This window comes from Chelon labrosus (genome assembly GCF_963514085.1).
Source record: "Chelon labrosus genome assembly, chromosome: 15".
NCBI lineage: Eukaryota > Metazoa > Chordata > Actinopteri > Mugiliformes > Mugilidae > Chelon > Chelon labrosus.
The window spans coordinates 22,512,110-22,537,607 of NC_140348.1; the positions used below are offsets into that span (position 1 = coordinate 22,512,110).

At 43.4% G+C, this 25,498-nt stretch overlaps 1 protein-coding gene across 3 annotated transcripts; it reads left to right on the forward strand.

The window, feature by feature from the left end:
* The first annotated feature begins 18,128 nt into the window (after positions 1-18,128).
* Positions 18,129-25,067, forward strand: cyp1b1 (cytochrome P450, family 1, subfamily B, polypeptide 1). Of its 3 annotated transcripts, none has more exons than XM_084561167.1 (3): positions 18,129-18,203; positions 20,908-21,909; positions 22,491-25,067. In XM_084561167.1, exons 2-3 carry the CDS (start codon positions 20,915-20,917, stop codon positions 23,095-23,097), a joined length of 1,602 nt encoding a protein of 533 aa, XP_084417293.1. In that variant the 5' UTR covers positions 18,129-18,203; positions 20,908-20,914; the 3' UTR covers positions 23,098-25,067. The 3 variants fall into 3 exon arrangements, with proteins under 3 accessions (XP_084417293.1, XP_084417292.1, XP_084417291.1); XM_084561166.1 differs by lacking the exon at positions 18,129-18,203 and adding an exon at positions 20,081-20,790 and having other exon boundaries at positions 20,911-21,909; XM_084561165.1 differs by lacking the exon at positions 18,129-18,203 and adding an exon at positions 20,081-20,790 and having other exon boundaries at positions 22,491-25,066.
* Positions 25,068-25,498: the final 431 nt, after the last annotated feature.

Genomic DNA, 25,498 nt, shown 5'->3' on the forward strand with positions numbered 1-25,498 from the left:
TTCAAATTTCTCAGTTTAGGTCCAACTTCTTCTCCAGTATATTGCAGCCTTTCTTTTCTGGTCAGTCACAGATGCACACACAATCCCTCGATGCATTCCACCTCGTCGTTGAACTGTAAATCGTAACAGAACTGGCGTAGATTGAAGCGCAAAAGATTTTCTTTTTTTAAACCAGGAAGCTGTAAATTGTTTGATAATAAGAGTCAGACAAAATGGCACCACATTGTTGTTGTCTGTACCTGGCCTGATGGTTATTTCCAGCACGACATCAAAGCGTCAGACCCGAGCCAACTGTGCAAACACAATGGCAGCCACCAGCGTTAAAAATAAACATGTGGCAATATCACGTACTGCACAGGTAGACAATCACTTTTAGGGAAATATGCATACTGGTGCAGGGGGTTGGGCGGGGACGCGAAGACCGTGACGCGTACTTTAATTTTATCGCCCTTCCCTACTCGGTTTCATACCAGGTTCCAGATGAGATACACTACGTTTCTGGGTGGGACAGAGATCTCTTTAATACGCTTAGGTGCTTCTTAAAACATTCTATCCATAGTGGTGACAGTGATGTACAAAAGTAGAATCACGTCATACTTAAGTGTACTCCACTCAAACCCACTGGTATTAAAAGATAATGGAAAATAGGACAGGGATGGGAATATTACACGTGTATATTATTCTATTTGATGATTCATGCATCGTTTTAATAATGGCTCATCTTTACGTGTTGCATGTGCTCATGGGGCTTCTGGATTACATTTACGCTGCAGGCGGTGGGGGAATGAAAGTGGCAGATGTTGACATGAATTAGCAACGCGTAAACATGAGAAAACAAAGGTGTGTCTCTCTAAGTTCTGTGGAAAGTGTTAAATTTGGCACATGCATGTGAACAGTAGTACGATGAGAAGCTGTCAGGCTCCGCACTTCCACAATTACCAGACTCGTCTTGCAGTTGGACTGGTGGAGGAGGCCTGGCTCAAGATTCACTGAAAAGGCCTCGACTACAGAGATGAGTCTGTGATTATTAACTTATGGTACATGTCTGCTGTGAAAAAGCGCCAGACCAAGATACCAAAATCTGCAAGATTAAGCAAAATGACTTAACAATGGATCCCTGCTTCCTCTCCTGCTGCGCACAAAAGTTCATGAAATGACCAAGAGACCTGAAAACTGGGGTTATGAGCAGCAACATGACTACCAAGAAGTGCAAACCAACAAGACACAAAAAGACTGGACACACCAAACTGACATCCAAGACAACAAAGGCCAACTGTGACGTCGCCCAGCAGATGTCAGTAATTTGCATTCTTCATTCAATAAGGGGAAACCAGAGGAGTTAGCATTAGCTAAGAAGCTAATCATACTGAGTCTTCTGAGACCAAAGTTGGTCTTTGTTTCATTCATTCAGGACCATGATGTTGTAAAAACAATTTGCAGATCAAAATGTTCATATGAGAGGAAGATGAGTCGTCCGTGAACGCGCTCTTGGCGTTGTCGTTTGCTTACTCACATCATTTCTTGCGTTAACATCCGTTCCGGGGAACTGGAGCACCGGTCACGCACTGAAGATGCACTTGAGTGACTCGATCTCTGACACATACATAATAATTAATAACTTATGTGTGGTTCTCTCCGGGTACATACCATTTCTCTTGTACATACCGTTTCTGTTAAATATTCCTTCTGTACTATGAGCCATTGTACCGAAATTTATTTTTGATGAAAATCAAAATGACAAATAAAGTCTGTCTAAGTCTAAGTCTAAGGGTACTCTGGCTTCCTCTCACCATCCAAAGACATGCTCGTTAGGTTAATTGGTGATTCTAAATTGGCCGTAGGTGTGAATGTGAGTGTGAATGGTTGTCTGTCTCTCTGTGTTAGCCCTGAGATAGACTGGAGACCTGTCCAGGGTGTACCCCGCCTCTCGCCCGATGACAGCTGGGACAGGCTCCAGCAGACCCCGCGACCATAACAGGACAAGAGGTTACAGAAGATGAATGAATGAACTTAACGTGTGTGCTATCAGTGACAGAGAAACTTTGCAGCTTGTTTCAAAATATATATATGTCATGACACACACACAAGAAACAGAAATTGATTTAATATTCTACTATTTAAAGCTGGGCAATGCGACTGAATTCAGAAATTGGATGTTAAAGCAAAGTCTGGAAGGATGCCTCTTTGCTTTCTCTTTTGGAGCACTGGTTTGCTAAGATGAACAGAGTGATCTGTCTCACCGACATCCTACATCGGAGATTTACCTGAAAAGAACGTGTGAAAGGTCCGACTAGTGCAGGACACACTGGCAAAACTAGAGGTCACCGATGCTCACCGATGGCCCAATACCAGTCACACCATCAGCTTGCTCACCGATGGCCCGATACCAGTCACACCATCAGCTTGGCGTGTCAGGTGTGCCTGAGAGAAAACCAACAACAAGAAAAAGATGCAAAATAACCACGGAGATAAAGACGACCACAAAGCCACTGACCACACACTAAGGGTACTGACTAAAGAGATGCAAATTGAACACAAATGGATGCAAAGAAAGTCAAAAGGGCTGGAAAACATGCAATTTTGCCTCTTGTGTGTCTGTGCAGCCTGTTCTCTTCCCAGGGTAGAGCAGAGGTTCTTCGTAGGTTTTCTCTCTGTTTATCCTACGCCCTCATTCTGTTTCTCGGTAGCGTAACAAGAGAAACTGTACACCGTTGCTCTTTTTTTTCTCCGTCGGTTATGTTTCTTTGGTTTCCCTGCAGTATACAGATTCTGAAACTCTTTGACACGGTGTTTTGTCAGTTTAGTCTAGAAAGAAAACTGGCGTAACCTTTGAGGAACCGTAACCACAAAGGTTTCACTGTGAGGCACTTTTAATTCTGCTTGAAGCTCAGTATATTTTGCAGGAAAACATTGTCATTTAAAGTCTAATTGTTACAAATTAGGCTCGGCAGGCGAATTTTGTGACTCATGACGCGAATGTTCTCTATGTGGTTGTGTTGTGTTGTGTTTTTGGTTATGCTCTCTGTATTTTCAGTGCATTTTTTTCTAAACGTTTTCATCTTCTGTAGTTTTTCTATTTGTATGTATTTTCTCAAGCACATTGCACTGTGTTCTGTCAAGACACCATTTAATGGATCATTAAATGCAGCAGGTCTGTGGTATTTAAAAACATAACACTGTCCCACTGGGGCTAAACTTGGACTTTCTGATAATACATACTGTGTGCAACTTTTTTTCCCCCTACTATTTTGGAAGCAAGTCTTTTACATGTCACAGAGTATTTTTTTAAATCATAGGTGATCATAACAACTTTTGCTACTGCTGTTCCTTGGAAGCTGTTCATTGGGATGATGGGTGGACTCCTTAGAAATTGGCAAATTATCTTGCATTTATGTATTGCCTTTGTACCCACTGGTTGTCAAAGCGCTTTTGCAGTCACAGTGACACATCTAGCCACTTGTTTACACAAAAGCACACAGCAGCTTGGGGTTTAGTGTTTGGCTTAAGGATTCTTTGGTAATGTGGTCAATGCACTGGGGAGCAGACTCTGGTTCGTGGACAACCTGCTTTACTGAGCCACAGTCGGGTAATTTGGGATTCCAAGAGTTTGTGCCCGTGGATTCTGGGTTACTGGGGATCAAATGACATTCAGACATGTATAAAAGTGTCAGATAAAACTGTATGAAACCTCCTCAAATTACCCTTTTGTCTGTGGTTGCTCAGTTCGTGTCTCTTTAAGCCTCCCCCACCCCCCCATCTCTAAAAGCATAATTTTCTTCTGGCAGCCTGCAGAGCTGCGACACTCAGTGCTTGTGAGCTGTTCAACTTAGTACCGTGGGTGTTCTGTGCCTGAATCAGGTGTAAGATTAAAGAAATTTGCAATGATGTGAATTTTTTCTGGGTCTTCGGATTAGTCTGAAGATTGTTTTTTTGTCAGTCTTTGTACACATGAACATCCTGTAAGCACTGTAACATTATATGTGGGACAGAGAATAAGGGAAAGCATAATGGGTCCCCTTAACATGTCTTTATTTTTAATATAAAGTGCAGAAGCTGTTGATTCTTGTGTTGTAGTAGTATTGTGTTTGAGTTCTTTTGCAAAACCCTTAACTAGGTGATAGGTCTCTCTCTTTGTAAGCATTTTTTTTTTTTCCTCATCGTCCTGAGATTTCCCCTCCGGAGTCTGTCCCAGCTAAATCTTGATATCCACGCAGACTTTCCATTTATCTGATGTCACAGACTCCTAATAGCTGCTTCTGAAAGATTCTTCATTAGATATTGCACTGCTCTGCAAATCCTCCCCTCCCTCACGCGATCTTGTCGTGAGAAGACGGTGCACCAGAGAGTTGTCAGGGCAGAGCCGCCGCACGTGATGGTTGCAGTGTAACAATAACTCGTCGACAGCTCATCTTACCACTGAACACCCTCATGTGCTCCCATTTACTACTGTCCACAAATCACACACGGTCTAGGAGCATTTGGAAAACAGGCAGTTCCAATTGTTATAAGAATAAATCTCAAGGGAACAATGAATGCATTTACAATTTTTTTCTTTTTATCTCTAAATCAATCCAACGACAAATGTGCACGCTACTTTCAGATGCATTTTGAAAACGTGCGCTGCTGCAGGAAAAAAACTTCCTCGGTGCGGGTTCGCGTGCATACATGTGTGCTTCTGCTGCTGCAACCTTGTCCGTCCAGTTTGGTGTGTTCCACTCACCCTGACACACATTCAATTACCTGGATACAAACAGGAATGTAAACTACAAAGAATGTCAATGACAAAAAAAAGGAAAAAAGAAAAACTCAGCACGCAGGGCAGAACACAGAGACTTTTATGAATGGAAAAAGCTGTACCATTCATAAAATCGCCTGAATGCACTGTACATACAGAATAAACTGAGCCTGGGCTGTAGAGAAGAACACAGAACACACGTTGCACAGCTCACTGGTAACAAACTTCAATTGCAATGGCTATTTATTCCTCTTTAAAAAAACACAATACGTGATTATGTGCCCTGCGTTCTGCAGGATGAATCTTAACACAGAGAGGAAGTGTATGTTCTTCCAGCTTGCAAAAGTTATCTGAGGCTGTCAGCGCACATCAAAGCCTTGCTCAGACAGAAGTAATCCAGAGTGACAGGAGAGCCTTTCACCTCCCTGCTAGAGTACCAAAGCCATGACAACACTTCTTTTTTTGCCCTGATCTCAAGTCAGAGAAACAAACAGTCCCAGCAGTGCTTTGTGCACCTTCTTAGCACCTTGGCAACCACAGCACCCAACGCTAAACTTAGAGCAGAGTCAGCGTAGGAAACATGAAGCAGAGGATTCCAAAATTATATTTATGCAATTCTGTTCAACAGGTCTGTGTCACGCTGCAAAAGGAGGATTGAGAGTTGCATCTGTACGCCTCAGTGGAAATAGAATGCAAGTTGTCAGTGTATGCTCGTTCTGCAAGCCGTTGGGGACAAACAAAAAAACGGTGGGACTCACTATGACCAAGTGAAAAGCCGGGAACGCTAGGATTTAATTAGAGTTCAGTCTGGGTTATTAGAGCATGTCGACCGTTACACGCACCCAAACAGTGACGATTTGGCCTCAATTAGACTTGAACAATTAGACGTCAACACTGGTATTGTACGTTCATCTGCGCCGTAGGTGCCGTCATACACATGCACTTTGTAAATTAGCCCGAGATGTAAACATGGATTTTGAGAAGAAAGGAAAGTTATTTGGGAGATGTGGCGCTAATTCACCCCCAGACAAGAACTAAACATTAAAATTTGACTGGAACCATCTACTTTAAAAAAACAAAAAAAAAATATTCATGCACATTTGTATCGTTGATTAAAGACAAACATTTATTTTAACAGAACATTTAGTTAATGCAGTATCCATTATTTTTATTTTCTACCATCTACAAATAGTGATTAGCATACGTGTCAAACATACAGCCCAGGGGCCAAAACCAGCCCGCCAGAGGGTCTAATCTGGCCCGTGGGATGAATTTGCGAAGTGCAAAAATTACATTGAAGACATTAACTGCAATTTTTCCAATAAAAGTAACTGCTATTCCAGGGATTCACACAGATTTAGTAGGAGTTGTGGACATAACACAACACTGAGACCGGAAATTGTACTTCTTTTTCTTCATTCATTCATTCATTAAAGGAAAACATTTTCATAATTTACTTCTTTGCACTAAAACAAAGGGAAACATTTGGAGTTGTCGTTATTTATAGGTAAATATGTTATCGTGTTACTGGTCCAGCCCCCTTTACATCAAACTGGGCTTTACGTGGCCCCTGAACTAAAATGAGTTTGACACCCCTGCTCTAGCTAACATACTGTATTTTAGATTCTAACTCATTTACACCTATCTATCTACCCGAGATAACTTCTGTTTCTGGCCACCGGACAAATATGATACGTATTTTAGCTCTGTTTTGGTCTCCACCAGTTTAGAGGAAATTTTTTACCAGCTAAATGCTTTATATGTCCAACAGTAACATGCTAGCTAGCTTTGTGGGGTTGCTAATAGTAAACCTGATGAGAACTGTGATAATAAACCAAAACATTAAAATATGTGTGTTAAAAAATCAAAAGAGAGTGCAGAAAGATGCTAAAAGAGTTTGCAGAGCTGGGTTGGGTGATGTTTCTTTGAAGCTTTATTTCCATGCACGACTTCTTCCACGTTCTTTCTGCTCATATCGTTTGATCAGATGTCAACGTAAAAATGTATAAGCGCAGCCTATTTCTCTTCTTCCACTTAAATTAAACTCTTAAAGAGTCTTTCGGAGCGACCGTTGATGGAACGGTTCACTGCTCCCTCTCCCATTCCCCCCCCGAAATCCTTCGCCACTTTTCAGATTGATTGCTCAAGTGTGCCCGGACCCCCTGCGTCACCTTTATCTGCAACATTTGAGGAGCTGTGACATTCTGACAATGTTGTGGCAACATGATGAGAACGTCATGCTTGAGAGATCCGTCGCCACTGTCTCACAGTCAGCTTGGAGACTTTTTTTTTTCTCGAGTGTGAGAACGCTTCCTCCGGACACAATAGGGTCTCTTTTGTTACTATAGGGGCCAAACCGCGTTAACTCCCGGAGCCATCCCGTGCCTGGAGGCTGAGATTTCAGAGCTCAGCCTTATCACAAATACGACTCATCAAATTGGATTTTGAACGCTTGTCGCTTTGTTTGTTGAAGCTGCGGATAATGTAGAGTCAGCCCAAATCTAAACACAACCAAGACCGGACAAGCACCCGTCAGACAAGTTTAAAAGCTGCACCTTGTGCCTCTTTATTTTTATCCAAGTAATTTCTTAAAGTATTCATTAGAGAAAGTGTGCCATCCAAAATAAACACAAGAGAACAACTTTATGGAGAGAGCTGAATCACGCTGGCCTGTTGGACGTAAGCCTGCACACACAGTACGCAGCCTCTGCAACCGGTGATAATGAGAAATCTTATCTTGAGATCTGAAGAATTGGAACCGATTCCTAGGCGGAAGTTGTTTGTTGCTCGAATCACGACAAATCTAAGTGCTAATGTCAAGACGACACTGCCCGTTTAGCGAATTAACATCTCCCCTTTTGATCGCACGGTGCAAATGAATTCAGTACGTGCGTGCGTGCGTGGCCCGGTTGTCAGCTCAGATGATAAGGTATGTTTTGCTGTGTTGCTCTTTCATTATTCCTCCGCCCTTCCTTCTCTCAATAGACTCCGATCCACTGGGACTGGGATTTTATTTGTGTCAGGGGTTTTTTAGTCTTTAGGAGGGAAAGGGGATGTGGGTGGAGAGGAAGTAGCTTGTTTTCAGTGTAGGTCGTAGCAACACATTACAGAGTGGAATTTATTTCTCTTCCTTTTTTCTTTTTTTTTTCTTTTGTACATTACACCAGCCACATATTCAGATAACATTAAACTAAATAAAACAAAGGATGCAATCACTGAGAGATTTGACATATCTTAAAGCAATAAATAAAAATAAGTATAGCTCTTTGCAAAGGGAAGGCATTATTACCCTATTAAAGTGACAATTACGAGACAGCAAATCAAATGGTAAGAACAAAGAGCAATGCGCACATTTATTTTTTCCACAAATGCATGTACAGACAGATGCATACTGCACATAAGCAGACACCAACACGCACACATATCCTTTCATGCATGTCTGCCGGATTAAAAATCAACATGCCATTTTTTGTAAATAAAAAATAAATAAAAAAGTTTAAGACTAAAAGACACTCGTAATCTCCTTTTTACTTTGTCCTAATCTGCTTTCTTGCTTTTATTCTTCTACTTGTTGTTGTTGTGACTGCACTGAATCCTGTTGCTCTACACAAAAAAAAAATACCTCAACAGAAATTTAAAAGAACATATCTGATGATTATTATGTTTAAAATCAGGGTAATGCATAGCTGTCACTAAAGTGTGTGCAATCATGTAATAATATCAGAAAATAATACATATTTTTTTTTAAAATATTTGTATTTAGTTCGGTGTAGTTTTTGAGATCGATCTCCTTTATTTTTCCCAGACAAATGTTTTTCCGCGAAGAATCCGTCTACATGACCTAATCTGCCTCCCTCTGTCTGATGGACCATGAATGCTGTATCAGCAGCAGCCACAGGCTCAGAGGAAATACCAATCCCCCAGTGAAACAATAAGCTAAGAATATACAGTCCACAGCACTGAATGGACTGTTACAGAGGATCTCATGCGGGCGGCTTCCTCCTCGAAACCTCAAAACACCCATGCCCACGCAACGCCCTTCATGACCTGCACACAACGGCGTGCAAAGTGCTTGCATCAGTTAATTAATTAATTTTAAAAAAGACAATATTATCTGTAAAATAACCTGGATTACTTTACTTACCCAGGCACATGTCAAGACTCTTCCATTACAGTTAGAAGTCATTTCCTGTTTAGTTAAAAGCACAGAAATATTAGCAGTAAAATATAGCGAAAGCATTCACGTAAAAGTACTGATACTCCTTTTATATGTGGCATAAATACTTCAGTGATACTGAAGGATCAGTGTGTATGCAGTATGTTACAGTGGTAGCTGATGTGAACTACTTTATATCTGGTTTTAGAGACAGCAGATAAATCTGAGGGGTTGTGAAATGATTAGAGGAGAGGAAAAAATACAGTTCTGGTTCACAATTTGTTTTTTCAGCTACTGGATTTCTTTCTATAGTCTTTGTTTTTTGTTCTCGGATGTTGGATCGTTTGAACATTTACCTAAATGTAAGAAGTTCAGGGGCTTAAAATCACTTTTTGTTGGAGCTGTCAACATCTCATAGACGTCTGAAATATTACCTGACCACACAAAGAGAAAATGTTTTTAATCTTTAACAATGGGCTGCAATTTAAAAGCTTGTTAAAAGCAGTCGTCCGTATTCAGACTTACAGCATCAAACTGAAAAATAGAGGATGAATTTATGAGGGGATCTGATTTATTTTGCAGCGATTCAAGGATTCAAGGATCCAAGGAGTTTTATCGTCATTTCAACACATGTTGGTACATGAGGTGGAACGAAATTAGTTATCCTGGTCCCAGAAACAGTATAGGTAGAAATAGAATAAAATTAGCTAACTAAGTATAAAAAAAGTAAGTAATATAAATATAGAAAATAGAAAGCACAACAATATACAGCTGAGCAATGTACTGGAAAATTAAAGTGACAATTGTGCACTACTAGAATCTGTGCAAAATGTATCTGTGGTTGGCTTTTGGGGTGGAGGCTACAGGGGCTACAGGGGTCCTCAACGTTTGAAGCCACTGTTTTTATCTTTAACAATGAGTTGTATTTTAACAGCTTCTCATAGTTAACTTTTAGATGTAAGCAAAATAAAGAAAGTAGCTTAGAAATTATGGTATTTTCGCTCTGAGTGGAATATAAAACAAGAACAGTCCAGTAAAGTGCAAGTGCAAACACCTCGACAGTGTGCAGCACTTAAGCAAATGTTCTTCCACCACTAAATTTGTTTTTTAACTTAAAAAAAAAAAAAAGCACAAGCACAATCCTGGATAAATGCAAAATACAAGGTTTAGTAATTTATTATATAATCCACACTTCTCTGATCACTTTTCAAGCCCAATTCCCCAACTTTAACAAATCCAGTACAGTCAGACAACCTTACTTCCAACAGACATCGTTCCAGGCTTTATTTCATGTAGCTAACTTCCTGCATCTCCACGGTGCCTCTGCACAGTCTGCTTCAAACCACGACACAGACGCTGCAGCAGATTCTCCGTCTATTTCTTTCCACTGCTATTATCCAGGACGCCAGAGTCATCAGACGGAAACCTCGGGTGAGCGTGAGCGGTCCGAGGAGTTGTGGAAAACTTGAGGACAGCTGCGGAGCATCTCTGGAGGTAGAGCCAAGGCTGTCTGGAAAATACAGAATGCAGCTGTAGACCTGTGGACCTGTGAGTCCTCGGGGAGATGTTCCGCTAAAAACCCAGTCCTTGTTTCTTTGACACTGACATCGAACATTAAAAAAAAAAAAGAAAAAAAAAGTCCATGCAAACAAATGCTCTGCCTGTAACTCTCACTTTCCAGCGCACCAGGATCGGATCGCTTTATAGCCGTGGCTGGGCGGTTTATACACAACTTGTTTACACATGACCGGCAAAATAAGTCACAGTTTAATGCTTCAGAGGACTGATGCTGGGTTTGTTTGGGGTTTACCAGCTATGACACAGACATAAGACAACAATCTGTAGTGTGATACAAAGGCTGGGGCATCTGTGTCCTTTACTTCCGAAAACTAGCCTGAATTATAACTCCAGGTTTAGTTGTTTGTTGTTTAGATTTGATCTTAAACACACAGCAGGACTGATAACCTGGATAAGGTCTGCCGTGGCTCTGGAGGAAGATATTCAACTTATGAGAAAGTAACAGCGATGAATTTATTGGTTTGGCTCCGACATAGTCACAAAAGACTCTGAGATGCGTCGGGAGAGTTTGAAAGAATTTGGCATCACGAGGGAGCTGAAATGAAAAGATGCTGTTGCGTTACGGGTAATATGTTTTCCAAACTTGGCCCATACTTAGAACTTAAAGTGGGTCCATTGATTCGGGAGGCTTCCTCACAGGAAAGTTTCATCTGCACGTTGCAAGACATTCAGGTTGCATAGCTTTCAGCTGGGGCTAATCGCCGCTCATCACAGCTGCCACGCTCCCCCCTTCTTGGTAGATAGGAGCCCCGCGTGAGACAAGAGGCCGCATTTCACGTGACTTCCACCTCCGCAGGTTTCAACCCATCGTGCGTGACTGTCGGTCATCATTACTTTCTTGTAAAAACACCAAAGACAGGCCCGGGGAGGGGGTCGCCGAGGAGAGGCTTAGCTTCCCTTTGAGCGCTGCTTCACCTTTGACCTCTCACAGTGGGGAAGAGATAAACACAAGGGGGGAGACAACTAAGCTTCAGTGACTTTTAATGAAAGACCTGGTTCGGGTTAGAATAGCAACTATGTCTTCACGCTGAGACTAGATAAGTTGAGGCCTCATCAGGCACGGGAAGGAGAGGTGGCAGCCTTTAGTCCTCTGTTTGCAAGTGAAGCCGAATGTGCATTCACATGCACATTATACATCATCATCATCATCATCATTATCATCATGTGGATTGTGTCTCACACCGTTTCCTGCAGGAAGCCACCATTTCCAAACGCACCACTGCTTGGAGCAGAAATTACCAGACGGGCTTTGGGACACAACTCACTGAGAGCAAAAGTGAGTCTTCATCTATTTTTACATCTGAGCTTCCGATCAAACTTGTCATCCGCCGTTGACTTCATCATTCCTTTTACAGAGTAATCTGCAAAAACAAAAACACCTCCGCCGTCATTAGAAGCTATTCACATTCTATTCTTGTCAGTCTCTTCAATTAGGCCAATAAAAACAATGACTGACGACAACAGTTGCGAGCATGGAAGCGGGCACGGCTGTTTTTAGTTGGCGCGGATCTGAGAAGCGCAGTCATGCGGCTGAACGCGCAATAAGCCTCCCATTCTTCCCAAAGGAAGCGCCAACAGTTCATCCGGACCCTGCGGACCCCTGAAAAGATTTTCCTCGAATAAGACAAGACCGATTCAGAATTCAGGGGGAAAATGCCCTTTTAGTGTGAGAATGGAGGGGAGACGCCTTCACGGGCTGCTGACTACGCTTTGGCAAGGGCCTCCAGAGCACTTGGCCGGACAAAAAAAGACCATACAGATAGAGGTACCTCAATGAGCGCTCAGTTAATCTGCAAGGTCATTAGGATACTTGAAAGACTCATTAGCATCATTCTCATGAACTTACATGGAAAGAGCATTTTTTTTTTTTCTTCCTAGCATCCGTAAAGAAAAGAAAAACGGGATTTGTGGACTTCTGGGAAATATCGCGGTGGGAGTCGGTGGGGGAAGTTGTTGTGGGACAGTTTGACATTTGGAGTCACCGGGGTCATTCAGTCGTAATGAGGCGCTCGCGGTCAGACCAAAGTAAAAGAGTTTGCCCCGGCGCTCAACTCTCCCTGACTCATCGCCAAGCCACATGACCGTTTGGTTTGGTGGTAGTCCGACCGATCACACGGCGGCAGGTCGATTCATCTCTAATGGAAAATAATTAACAAGACGGGGGCCGTACGGACAACCCTGATGTGTGTGTGTGTGTGTGTGAGTCCACTCATTGCACATACCTCCCTGTCTGTTAAAGCTTACAGATGGTTAAAGTGGACAAGTGGTCGACAGAATAATGTAAACATCTCATTAAAAAGGACCTCAGCCTTGAAGTGCAGTCGTACGGTGGGTCACATCAGAATCAGAATCAGAATCAGAATCAGAAAAGACTTTATTGCCAAGCATGATCGTACATACAAGGAATTTGCTTTGGTGTTGTTACGCCTAAAATAAAATAAAATAAAATATAGAAACTATATTATAGAATAAATATAGAAACTTCCTCTCAGATATATAAAATATAAAAATACAACAAAATACAAAAATATATACACAGTATATGTATGTATATTCCACCAGAACATTTACTGTGGGATGGTAGTGGGTTTGATGTGTTCATGGGGGGGGCTTGGCATTGTTCAGCAGACGGACTGCGGATGGAAAAAAACTGTTCGCCATGCGAGTGGTCCTACACTCGCTGGATCGCAGCCGTCTGCCAGAGGGGAGTCTGTTAAATAGTCCGTGTCCAGGATGAGAGGGATCAGCCACAATCTTAGCTGCACGCTTCAGAGTCCTGGAAGCGTACAGCTCGTCGAGAGACTTCAGACTGCAGCCAGTCACCTTCTCTGCAGAGCGAATGACACGCTGCAGTCTGCTCTTGTCCTTAGCAGAGGCTGCAGCATACCAGGTGGTGATGGAGTTGGTGAGGATGGACTCAATGATGGCAGTGTAGAAGTGAACCATCATTGTCTTTGGCAGGTTGAATTTCTTCAGCTGCCGCAGGAAGTACATCCTCTGCTGTGCTTTTTTAATTAGGGCGCTGATGTTCAGCTCCCATTTGAGGTCCTGGGAGATGATGGTGCCCAGGAAACGGAGGGACTCCACAGTGTTGACTGTAGAGTCACACAGGATGATGGGGAGGAGTGGGGCTGTGTTCTTCCTGTAGTCCACGATCATCTCCACTGTCTTGGAGGCGTTCAGCTCCAGGTTGTGGCGGCTGCACCAAGTCACCAAGCGGTCAATCTCCAATCTGTAAGCACTCTCATCTCCACCTGAGATGAGCCCGATGAGGGTGGTGTCATCCGCAAACTTCAGGAGCTTGACAGACTCGTGACTGGAGGTGCAGCTGTTGGTGTACAGGGAGAAGAGCAGAGGAGAAAGGACACAGCCTTGAGGGGAACCCGTGCTGATGGTACGGGAGTCTGAGATGTGTTTTCCCAGCCTTACTCCTGTCAGACAGGAAGTCTGTGATCCACCTGCACATGGAGTCAGGCACGGTCAGCTGGGAGAGTTTGTCCTGTAGTAGAGACGGAACGACCGTGTTGAAGGCCGAGCTGAAATCCACAAACAGGACCCTGGCATATGATCTGGGGGAGTCCAGGTGCTGGAGGATGAGGTGGAGGGACAGGTTGACGGCGTCATCCACAGATCTGTTTGATCTGTAGGCGAACTGCAGGGGGTCCAGGAATGGGTCTGTTAAATCCTTGAGGTGAGAAAGCACAAGGCGTTCAAAAGACTTCATCACAACCGATGTCAGGGCAACAGGGCGGTAGTCATGGAGTCCAGTAGTCCTTGGCTTTTTGGGGACTGGGATGATGGTGGAGGCCTTGAAGCAAGCTGGCACGTGACATGACTTCAGTGAGATGTTGAATATATTCGTGAACACTGAAGACAGCTGATCAGCACAGTGCTTCAAGGTGGATAGAGACACAGCGTCTGGTCCAGCAGCCTTGCGGGGGTTCTGCCTCGTTGACTGTGTCTCTTGTCCCTTGTTTGAATAAGCTACTACTATGCGCCTTTTTAAATTGCCCCTTGGGGACAAATGAAGTGCTTTGAATTGAATTGAATTGAATTTAATTACACAGCCTCTTCACGTCCTTCTCCAGGATGGTGAGAGGTGAGATGGAGGAGGGAGGCTCTGAGCCCACCGGCTGTGAGGGAGCCTTGGCCATTGTTGTTGTCGGGGAGGAGGGGGGCACTGGTGTGAGGGCCTGTGAGGTTTCACAGATACCAGTGCTGGTGGGAGAGGTGTCACCGTGGGGGGTGGTGGTCGTGGTACTGTCCCATTGTCTTTCAAAGCGGCAGAAGTATTCATTCAGGTTGTTGGCCAGGCGTGAGTCGTTCACAGAGTGGGGGGGTTTGAGCTTGTAGTTGGTGATGTTCTTGAAGCCCCTCCAGACAGAGCTTGAGTCGTTGGCTGCAAGCTGACTTTGCAGCTTTTCTGAGTACTGTCGTTTAGCTTCCCTCACTGCTTTGCTAAACTTGTACTTTGACTCTTTGAATTTCTCTCTGTCTCCACTCCTGAATGCCTTCTCCTTCTCCAACCTGAGGTGCCTGAGTTTGGCTGTGAACCAGGGTTTGTCATTGTTATAACTCACCCTGGTGCGTGTTGGAATACAGCAGTCCTCACAGAAGCTGATGTATGACGTCACTGCTTCTGTGTACTCATCCAAACTGTTTGTTGCCGCCTTGAAAGTGTCCCAATCAGTACAGTCCAAACATGCCCTTAAGCGGTCCACAGCTTCACTGGTCCACATCTTACATGTCCTCACAGCAGGTTTACAGAGTTTAAGTTTCTGTCTATATGCTGGAATCAGGTGGATCATGACATGGTCCGATTCTCCCAGTGGCGCACGGGGGACAGCGTGAAAGGCATCTTTGACTGTGGTGTAGCAGTGGTCCAAAGTTCTGTCTTCCCCTGGTGGGACAGCTAAAGGCTAAATGCCAAGTCAGGAGTTTATATGTGTGTAGCACTCCTGTTTGAGTTTGCTTTGACGTGGATTGCTGTTGTTGCATGGGTTGTTTTGCATATTAAAGCAATATTAATTGATTATTTGGCCACCTGGGGTCAGCAAATCAAACTGCATGCGCTATTGGCCTGTGTAGGATGATGGGATATTGGTGTTAGCACGCTACATCTGCTGGTTCAGGGGTTTTTAAGGACATTTGTTTACTGATGTTTGTGGCAATGCCTCTGCAGAAGAACAATTTGTGCACGCACCATTAAAATCAAAACTGTGTCGTAGTCTCAAAATAGGTAAAGGATGGTTTCTGTTGCTTTGTCACTTCAAATAACCCCCTTCACATTCAGCCCAGTCAACCCAGTAAGCCAGTGTCAACATAAAATGCATGATTTGTGCAGCTTTGATTTACCTTTAGTTCTCTAAGATGTGCGGCCTTGTTGCACTAAAAACATACACTGATCAGGCATAACATTATGACTTGAAGTTTTGGACCTGGCATTCTTTCATGTGGATGTTACTTAGACATGTAGCACCCCCTTAGACCAGACCAGGCACCCCCACCCCATAGCAATGACACTCCTTGATGTTCAGCAGCCATCCCCAGCAGGATGCAGCCTGACAAAGACACACACACAAAAACGGATGGTTTAACAAAAAGGTGTTGACCTGGCCTCCAAATTCACTAGATCCCAAACTGATCAAGTATCTGTGGGATGATCCACAGAGGCCCCTCCCCTCAAACTAACAAACCTCCCCCCCACTAACAACATCCTGTTGCCAGACACCACAGGACACCCTCAGAAGCCCACCCATGTCCATTCTCTGATGAGTTACAACTGTTTCGGAGGCAACAAGGGAGACCTACACAATATTAGGAAGGTGGTCGTAATGTTACGCCTGATCGGCATATATTTGACCATTCATGTCCTTACAATAGACTTTAATGCAACAATAAAAGAGAAAATGTTTAAATCAGAACACACTGAGCAGAGATTCACACTTTTAAATAGTTTTGTTTAAATAGTTTTTTTTTGACGAGTAAGATATTGTTGCAAACATCTCCTCTCCTAGATTTACGTCGTTTAAATGCATGCATGATTAATTAAACCTCTCTGGCATGTCCAGATCTGCGTAAATTTCTTGAAATCTATCAGATCTATTCTGTGTTGGAGAATAAATGAGGGAGACAGAGGGAAACCTATGTTTAGTGAAGCTGTCAGCGGCTTTCCCTTCAAGTGTCACCCCCATGATGAAGCACATGTGCGTGACTGCTCGGCACCTTTAGAATAGCCCTGGGCAGTCCCCTCTGTTCCTCTGTTTTCCCACAAGTTCACAGCATTGATTCAAAAAATAAGATAAGTCCCGCAAGTGCTGTTAGAGGCGTGTTTGTCTTCCGAGGTCTTGCGTATGCTTCCACAAATACAAGCCATAAATCAACGTAATGGCCTGTGTCATTTGTCATTCTTGTTCACAGATTATGTAACTTCCTGATATGACCTACTTTGATTTCTCTCGTACCAAACTATGCTCTGAATGTGAGCAATGCTCCTGGAATTAGACTTGCCCGCTGCCCTGCCAGGCTGGTACTTTACAATGCAACTGTACCTTTTTTTCTGTGAGAGCAAAGCCTCAGCTGCACGCACCTCGCCGAGCTCCTCCCTGGCCTCCATGCTCACTCACACGCAATGAGCAATTGAGCTGTCAGTCAAGTGGGAAGGGAAACTTGTGTTGAAACTGCTAGCAGCAGTGGAGCTGCGGGGGCCCAAGGCGGAGGTTTGTTGTGCGGCTGAAGTCACCTCACTGCACCTTTTGGAGGAAGTACTCTGAGTCCAAGTAGTAACACATGTAGGGATTTAAGGGCATTTAAAAGTCGCACAAAGATTAATGATATCTCTGCAACTCCAGTGACACATAGAAATTAATGGTTGTTTATTTAATTATAAAAAAAAAAAAAAAAGATCTTGGCAACCTCGTGCAAATATGTGTGATTGAGGCCAACCTGCACGTAGCAGTCTCAAGCTTTAACTAGACTGGGACAGAAAAAAAAAAACACTTCATGGATCAAGTTTAAACATAATATAATGAACACTACAGGTAATTTTTATTCATGCACGCATTTCCAATAGGAGAAAGAAGTTGACCCAAGCAGCCACTGCACTATTTTGTATTTTAGCAATGATGAAAAATAACTGACTAATCTCCTGGAGTAATGAAATGAATATAAAGGAATATAGCTTACACTTTATTCACCGTCCAAGAATGGGCATGGGCCTCTTTAACAAAACAAAGTTAAGCCAAAGACCTGCTGAGCAGATCAGTCTTAGGAACGGGGGATGTTCAGGATCACTAGTTTGACCACCGACCACACACACACTCACACACACACAGACAGACATTGTGTGTCTTGTGTGTGCAAGTCAGAGCAGATAGCGCATCCGACAATAATTTTGTGGTTTCTTAAAAACGTTCAAATGAAATTTCCAATAGTGAATGCGTAGCTACAGTTCTGCTTCAGTAATTCCAGTTTTGCAAAAATGCACTTAAGACGAGACACAAGAGGATTAGACCATGATAGCTACTGAAATACCTTGAGGAGTAAAAAGGCAGGGGGACCTGCCGGGGTTGGGTCTAACAGCTGGGTCCTGGAAGTGAAAGAGGCTGGGACCAGCTCATTAGCTTGTCTCCACCCTTGCTGATATCGGTGCACTGGTGGAATAAAAGAAAATCCAACCGTCACCTTGTGAGAGGTTCATCAGGAGCAGGAGCACAACTGGACGGCCTCGACTCAGTAAGTACTAAATATATATTACATTCTCTTTTAGAAATCAGTGGTGATTTGACTTTAATTTATCATTTTAGTAAAAAAAAAAATATATATATATATATATAATTTGTTGCATTGAAAAATAACATTATTGGAAAAGCCAATTAGGTGAATTTTTAAAAATTTTATTTATTTATTTATTTTTGGATTCAAACAAACAATTATTTTAGGACATGTGATAATCTAATTTTCCTCAATAAACACAGATTTCTTTTTTTTTAATATTTTTATTCATCCAATAATTTTTTCTGTCTATCCTATAATAATATTGTTAAAATATCTTTAAAGGAGCATTTTTTTTATTTTTTTTTTAAATGTATGATTCCAATATAGGCCTACGTTTTGGTGATATTATCATTAGAAGAACAAATATTCTATTTAGCATGTCACTGTTTTACGTTCTGCCAAAAAACAGTACATTTTATTTAATTTAATTTAATTTAAACAAATGATCGGGTCAGTGGTATCAAACGTGCGTAAAAGATGAGTTCGGGGTCGGAGGACACCGTCAGCGGGTTGGTCTGGGCCGCTGTCCGCGGTGCTGAAGCGGATTTCCCGAATCTACTCATCAGCGAGCTGGTCAGACCTGCTCGTCAGCCGGAAGGCCCGAGCAGAGGCCCCAGACCCAAACATCACATATACTAACCAGATAAGGAATCCAACAAAGCAGTAGAAACACATAAAAATGCAAAACTCCTCCAACGAAAGGCGGACCATCCTATATTTGTTTTTTCTTTTCTTTCTTTCTTTTTTTTAATTATTTTTGAGGGGAAGGGGGTCCTAACCCGGCAGGAGTGAACAGATATGAGAAAAGAATGAATCTTTTTAACCTTTCGGTAATGAGGGGCTTCAGAAAACACATGATCACCAATCTGCCTCCATTTAATTTTAGATAAATAAAGCGTTTCCATCCTTCCTCATGCATTGCTGAACGTGAACGTTAAATGAGGACAAGAGGCTGCTGCAGCATCCTGCAGGTCATCTCTGATGCAGTCTACGTTGGTTAATTAAGTGAATTAATAAATTACAACACGGGGTTCGCCTCCTCCTGGTGGCTCCACGGGAAAACGCACCCTCAGATGAGGTTTCTGGCACTGACAAGCTCAACAGCAACCACCACCTGTTCAGCGCAGCCGTGTAAACGGTAAATAAAATAAAACGAATTATGTTACGTGCAACAACTGAAATTGCAGAAGTTATTCATGCGATTGACCAAAGTAAATCAGAAAAGGCTCTCCCACTATGTGTTTGCATTTTTTTTTTTTTTACATCTCTCATGCTCAACCTGCAAACCAAAATAAATTTTTATGTAATTACAGTTTAATTTAAAAGAGCTGTCATGTGTCTAGATTTACAAGCTGCATGCTTAAACAAATCATCCTCCTGTATTTATTTCAAAAAGAAAAAAAAAGGAGCGCAAAGGTAACACTTTAATAGACATATACGACGTAGACAAACACATCTAAGTAAAATTAGTCATAATAACGTCATGTTTACGCTAGGTTTGGGCTGAATGATTTATTTTAAAAGTCTGAACTCCGTTGACTTGTGTCGTGCGTTACATAACTCCCTCAGGCGTAGTCAGACACTTTCTCGCTTTACCACGGCAGCTGACGATAGTTTTTACTAATTTTATGGCTCATAAAAAGAGCAAACAAAAGGTTATTTTTATTAGTATAATTATTTTTAATGTTAACAATAATAATAGTAATGGAAATAATAATTTTTCTCTTTATAATGATTGTAACTGTATGCGCAATAGAACTTCTCGTAATGAATCAGGATAGGGTTACATATAATAATAATGTTAATAATAATAATAATAATAATGTTAATAATAATAATTTATATTCTATATTCCATATGATGGTAAAATCTGGTTACCCGGCTCTTCTGTTCTGTCTCAAAGAATATCCACCCACCTAGTTTATTTATTAACTTTACACGGCTGCCTCTGAGTTTCAAAGCTCCCATTTCCAACAACAGCGAGCAAGTAACACTAAGAGAGGCAGCCGGAGCGAGAAAGAGAGAGAGTTGGGAGGGGAAGGCGGAGGAGGAGGAGGAGGAGGTGGATGGGGTGCTTGCTCGGCAGCACATATGATAAACTGGAATCGATGATTAGCATGGCCCCCGCGAAAGGATGACACGCAAATTCGTGACACCCATTGCAACAAACCTGCCCACTGTAGCAACACGCGCCGACGCTGAGTGGGGGCCGGGATGCTGCGCTGTTTAAATGACTTCACTCAGAGCTGCAGGGCTTCACAGCATGGAAGGCTGCGGACCGGGAGCGGGGAGAAGCGCACACACTCTGTGGATGCACGGCGGGCTGCACTCTCTGTCAATGGCTCTGCGTCCGGCTGCTGGGGGGAGATGCCGACCAATAACCTAAAACTTTTTCAGGTTAAACATTTAGTCTTTTCAGTCAGCTCACAGAAACGCAACTTGATCGGGGTCCTCGGGCTTTTTGGGACAGATTTAAATCTTTTTTTTGTTTTGGATAAATCACAGAGGTTGGCATTTTTTTCAAAGAATCAATGGACACAGCCAGGTACTTTATGAGCTCCTTATTCCACTGACAAACACCGTGTCATAGGCCTGTTTCAAACCGTTCCTTTATAACAATATGTGCTTCTACTAATCAATGCCTGTGATCATATTACCCCAGCAGGATCATGGATGTGACACTTGATGGGATTAACCCAGCGACTCCAAGAGCTCTGCTAGTGGCATGTGTGACTCTGCTGTTCTCCCTCCACCTGTGTCGATGGCTCCGGCAGCGCTCGTTCTCCTTCCCCCCGGGTCCCTTCCCCTGGCCGGTCATCGGGAACGCTGCGCAGATGGGCAGCAAGCCGCACCTGTATTTGGCGCGCATGGCGAAGAAATACGGCGCCGTCTTCCAGATCAAACTGGGCAGCCGGGCCGTGGTGGTGCTGAACGGGGACTCCATTAAACAGGCGCTGGTCAAGCAGGGACTCGACTTTGCCGGCAGACCGGACTTCACCTCATTCAGGTTCATCTCCAACGGGAACAGCCTCGCGTTCGGCACCGTCTCCGACTGGTGGAAGGTGCACCGCAAAGTGGCCCAGTCCACCGTCCGGATGTTTTCCACCGGGAACCCGCACACCAAAATGGCATTTGAGCGACACGTCCGCTGTGAGATCAAAGAGCTGCTGCAGCTGTTCGTGGAGAAGACGAAGGAGGGCCGACACTTCCAGCCCATGACCTATCTGGTCGTGTCCATCGCCAACATAATGAGCGCAGTGTGCTTCGGGAAGAGGTACTCCTACGAGGACGAGGAGTTTCAGCAGGTGGTGGGCAGGAACGACCAGTTCACCCAAACTGTGGGCGCAGGGAGCATAGTGGACGTGATGCCGTGGCTCCAGTACTTCCCCAACCCCATCAAAACCATCTTTGATAACTTCAAGAGACTCAACCTGGAGTTCGGCGAATTCATTCGAGACAAAGTCATTGAACACAGAAAAACAATCGAGTCAGGCGCCATCAGGGACATGACGGATGCTTTTATAGTGGCTCTGGACCAAATAAGAGATAAAACTGGAAGCTCACAGGAGAAAGACTATGTGACCCCCACAGTTGGGGATATATTTGGAGCCAGTCAAGACACACTGTCAACCGCCCTGCAGTGGATCATCCTCATTCTTGTCAAGTAAGCATCATTTAACAGAAATCCTTAAGATGCAACAATAGTAAATGCTGCTAATAAGACTAGATAATAAATCAGAGCGGGTCCTCTGTGTGCTGCAGCTGAAGTTACAGTCTCGAGGAAGTTCAGCAGGGTTTGAGTTTCACAAGAGGATAGCGCAGCAGCTGAGGCACAGACAGGTAGTGGCAGCATAACACAAAGAGCTGAAACTGCACACCAGTGAAAGTGAATGAAATGCCCAGTCAGCATTTTACTGCAGAAGATTGTTGGCAGATTTCACATGAGCTCATTGTCTAATCTTTCCTACTGGTTGATCCAGTCTGTGCCCGGCGCCTTGATCAGTATGCCGGTGTATTATAAGACAAAGAGGCACTTTTACTTTTAGAAGGAGATATCTGGTTATTTGCTCAAACGGTGGGAAAACAACAGTGGGTTGGGTTCAACAAATGTGCATGTTATGATATCTATGGTGCTAAATTTATACGGAGATGGATGCTCTTTGATTATTTTATTGAGAAAACTGTGAGATGTGTGATGTCTGTGAGTTAGTCACCTAAAGTGTGCGCTCCTTTCTGTCAATGCAGGTATCCTGAGATGCAGGTGCGTCTCCAGCAGGAGGTGGGCAAAGTGGTGGACCGCAGCCGCATCCCCTCCATCGAGGACCAGCCGCAGCTGCCCTACGTCATGGCCTTCATCTACGAGGTGATGCGCTTCACGAGCTTCGTCCCCCTCACCATCCCCCACTCCACCACCACAGACACCTCCATCATGGGCTACGACGTGCCAAAGAACACAGTCATCTTCATCAACCAGTGGTCCATGAACCACAACCCGGACATGTGGTCCCACCCGGAGACCTTTGACCCCGAGCGCTTCCTGGACCAGAACGGCGCGCTGAACAAGGACCTGACCAGCAACGTGCTCATCTTCTCCCTGGGTAAGCGGCGGTGCATCGGCGAGGAGCTGTCCAAGCTGCAGCTGTTCCTCTTCACGGCCATCTTAGCGCATCAGTGCAACATCGCCGCGGACCCGGAGAGGCCGCCCACGCTGGACTACGAGTACGGCCTGACTCTCAAGCCTCACGCTTTCTCCATAGCGGTGTCTATGCGTGAGGACATGGCGCTGCTGGAGGCGGCCACCAGCCAGACATTCCCTGAGGGCAGTGAAGGCAAAAACACAGAACGACTGTAGCTCATGTTTGCGGCTGCAAAGTGTATTTATAATCCGAAGCTCTTATCCTGTACACATTGTTTTAAATGCTTAACATGGCAGAGCTGAGAATGATTAAACAGCTGCGATCACTGTTTACTGACTTATTTCTAATTAGTGCCAGACAGAAACGGATGTGGCATCGGTTCCACAGGAGACGCGGGTATGTGTGTGCACGTCACATCCCCCCGGTGACCTTTGTGTGAACGCCACTGCTGCAATAATATATTGAAAGGACGTGTCAAGCTTTGTACGCAGAGACATATCACAGCGTCGCCATGTTTTCTGTGAATAGTTTTGGTGTCAGCTTAAATTTTTCCACCTCTTTTTCCTCTTGTGACATTTGAAGGTTAAAAATCAAACTGAAATGATATTTAAGTGACTAAAGCAATGTGCTAACATCAGTCTCCTGAATGATGAACGGGTGAATAAGCTCACGGAGCGCATGAACCCTCAAGACCTCGCGTATGCTAACATGAATTCAGCGCTGACGTATATATAGTTTTTGATGCACATGTAAAAGTGTAGAAACTCAGGAATAAGGCTCAGAAGGAGCCGAATGCTATTTTAACTAGGACGCTTTTGAGAGTCTGCTAATATATAATGAAACCTACTGTAGATGCTGTTTGAAAAGGATGACGAGCGGAAGGGGTTCATGTAGCAGATCTGTCCGGTGCATGTATGAAAATATTAAATCAGTGTTATTCTGACATTTATTTGCTCTTTTGGTTCAACTCTGAATGTTCTGTTCTTAATTTCCATGCTCAAAACAAATGATGTTTAACTTATCTTCATGCAATGAAAATTAGATTAATTTATCTCAGCATGGGAGACTAATGCACTGACTGCAAAGGCTTGGTTTTACTTTATTTTTCCCTTCTTCTTAGCTTCTTGCTGAAGCATTTTTGAGCAATATAATTCAGAAAAACAGGTGACTTTAGGTGATTGGTTGTTTGTTTGACTCAGAAAAATCACAATTTCTGGAGGTGGAAGGATAATGTTTGATAAACAGTTTAAAATTATAGGCACAGGCCACATTAAGGGCAAAAGTGGCTTACGTGCAACGGAAATAAAAGTAATAAGAAAAAGCCACATCTGCTTCCGCTTAGACAATTTAATTTGGCTTTGGTTTGCCAACATTTAAAGTCTAATATAATCAGCGTAAAGTCAGCCAAGAAATACCTTAACAATCAAAAAGAATCTACAGTAAATTAATTTCAAAATCTCTTAGAAAAATAGAAAAAAAAATGTGTTAAAATTGCCACTTCTCTGACACTTCTTTAATCTGCTAGCCTGAAAATGATTTTGAATGATATTGTACGATTTCATAATAAACAGACCCTGCTGTTATGCATCACACTGGTGTGGCTTTCTATGTTTTGAACAAGTCATATATGTGCAAAGATTAAAAACTGAATTGGCAATAAGGCTGATTATGAGTCAGGGCTGGTTAATAAGTCATATCAAACATCCTCACAGTGAACGCAAACTCCTCCTGGCCTGTCGCCACGTCAGGTGGGACCAGAAAGGAAGCGTTTGGGAGATCCCATTCCCTGAACAGCGTTTTTATCTCGCCCTGCCAGAACATCCTGTGCTCGATCAGCGGGAGGCTTATAGCCAGCCAGCCAGAGCGTGACAAATTCAGACAGTAGATGGCTGCTGATAGGGCGCTCCCCACGCTCCCTTTCTCCATTTTTTCGCACATACAAAATTGAACCTGGGAGACTAAATAGTGCCAGTGGAGTCATGTGTGGCAACTCTCCAAGTATAATCTTTGCAAACAGGAAGGAAACCATTTCTCCAGTCAGAGTGAGATGATAGATTATCAAACGTGAATGAGCTGAAAGGTACAGAGAAGCTGACAATGTCAATAACGCCCAGTTCAGGTGAATGTAAAAGAAACAAACTTGACATATAACTGCAGACTGAAATAAAGCAATGAACCCTAAAGGCTCACATTGTCTGCCTTTCACGAAGCTGCAGCAGGTAGCACTGATTCCTGACATGCTTTCAAACACCAGAACTGTGTCATTCTGCAGATTACAGAAACAAAACACACACCATGTCTAAGGGGGTGCACGCTGCCAGAAATAAAGAGGGCTATGGATGCATTATGCCGCTGAGAAACTTGAAATATTGCATGAAGTGGAGGTAACACAAAGCCTATGTCACAACAGATTAGACCTGTCAAGAGTGCATTAACAAGATTACCACAAACGTCTCCGTTCAAAGTTTGTATCCCGGACCGGCTGGAGATACAGCACGTACGCATGCGGCACAAAATCCCTCTGTCTCTAAGCTGTGTAACTTAGACGTCACCGAGCCCCGATTGTCAATGGAGGGATATACGGAGATCTGAATGAACGTTAGCGAGATTGTGACA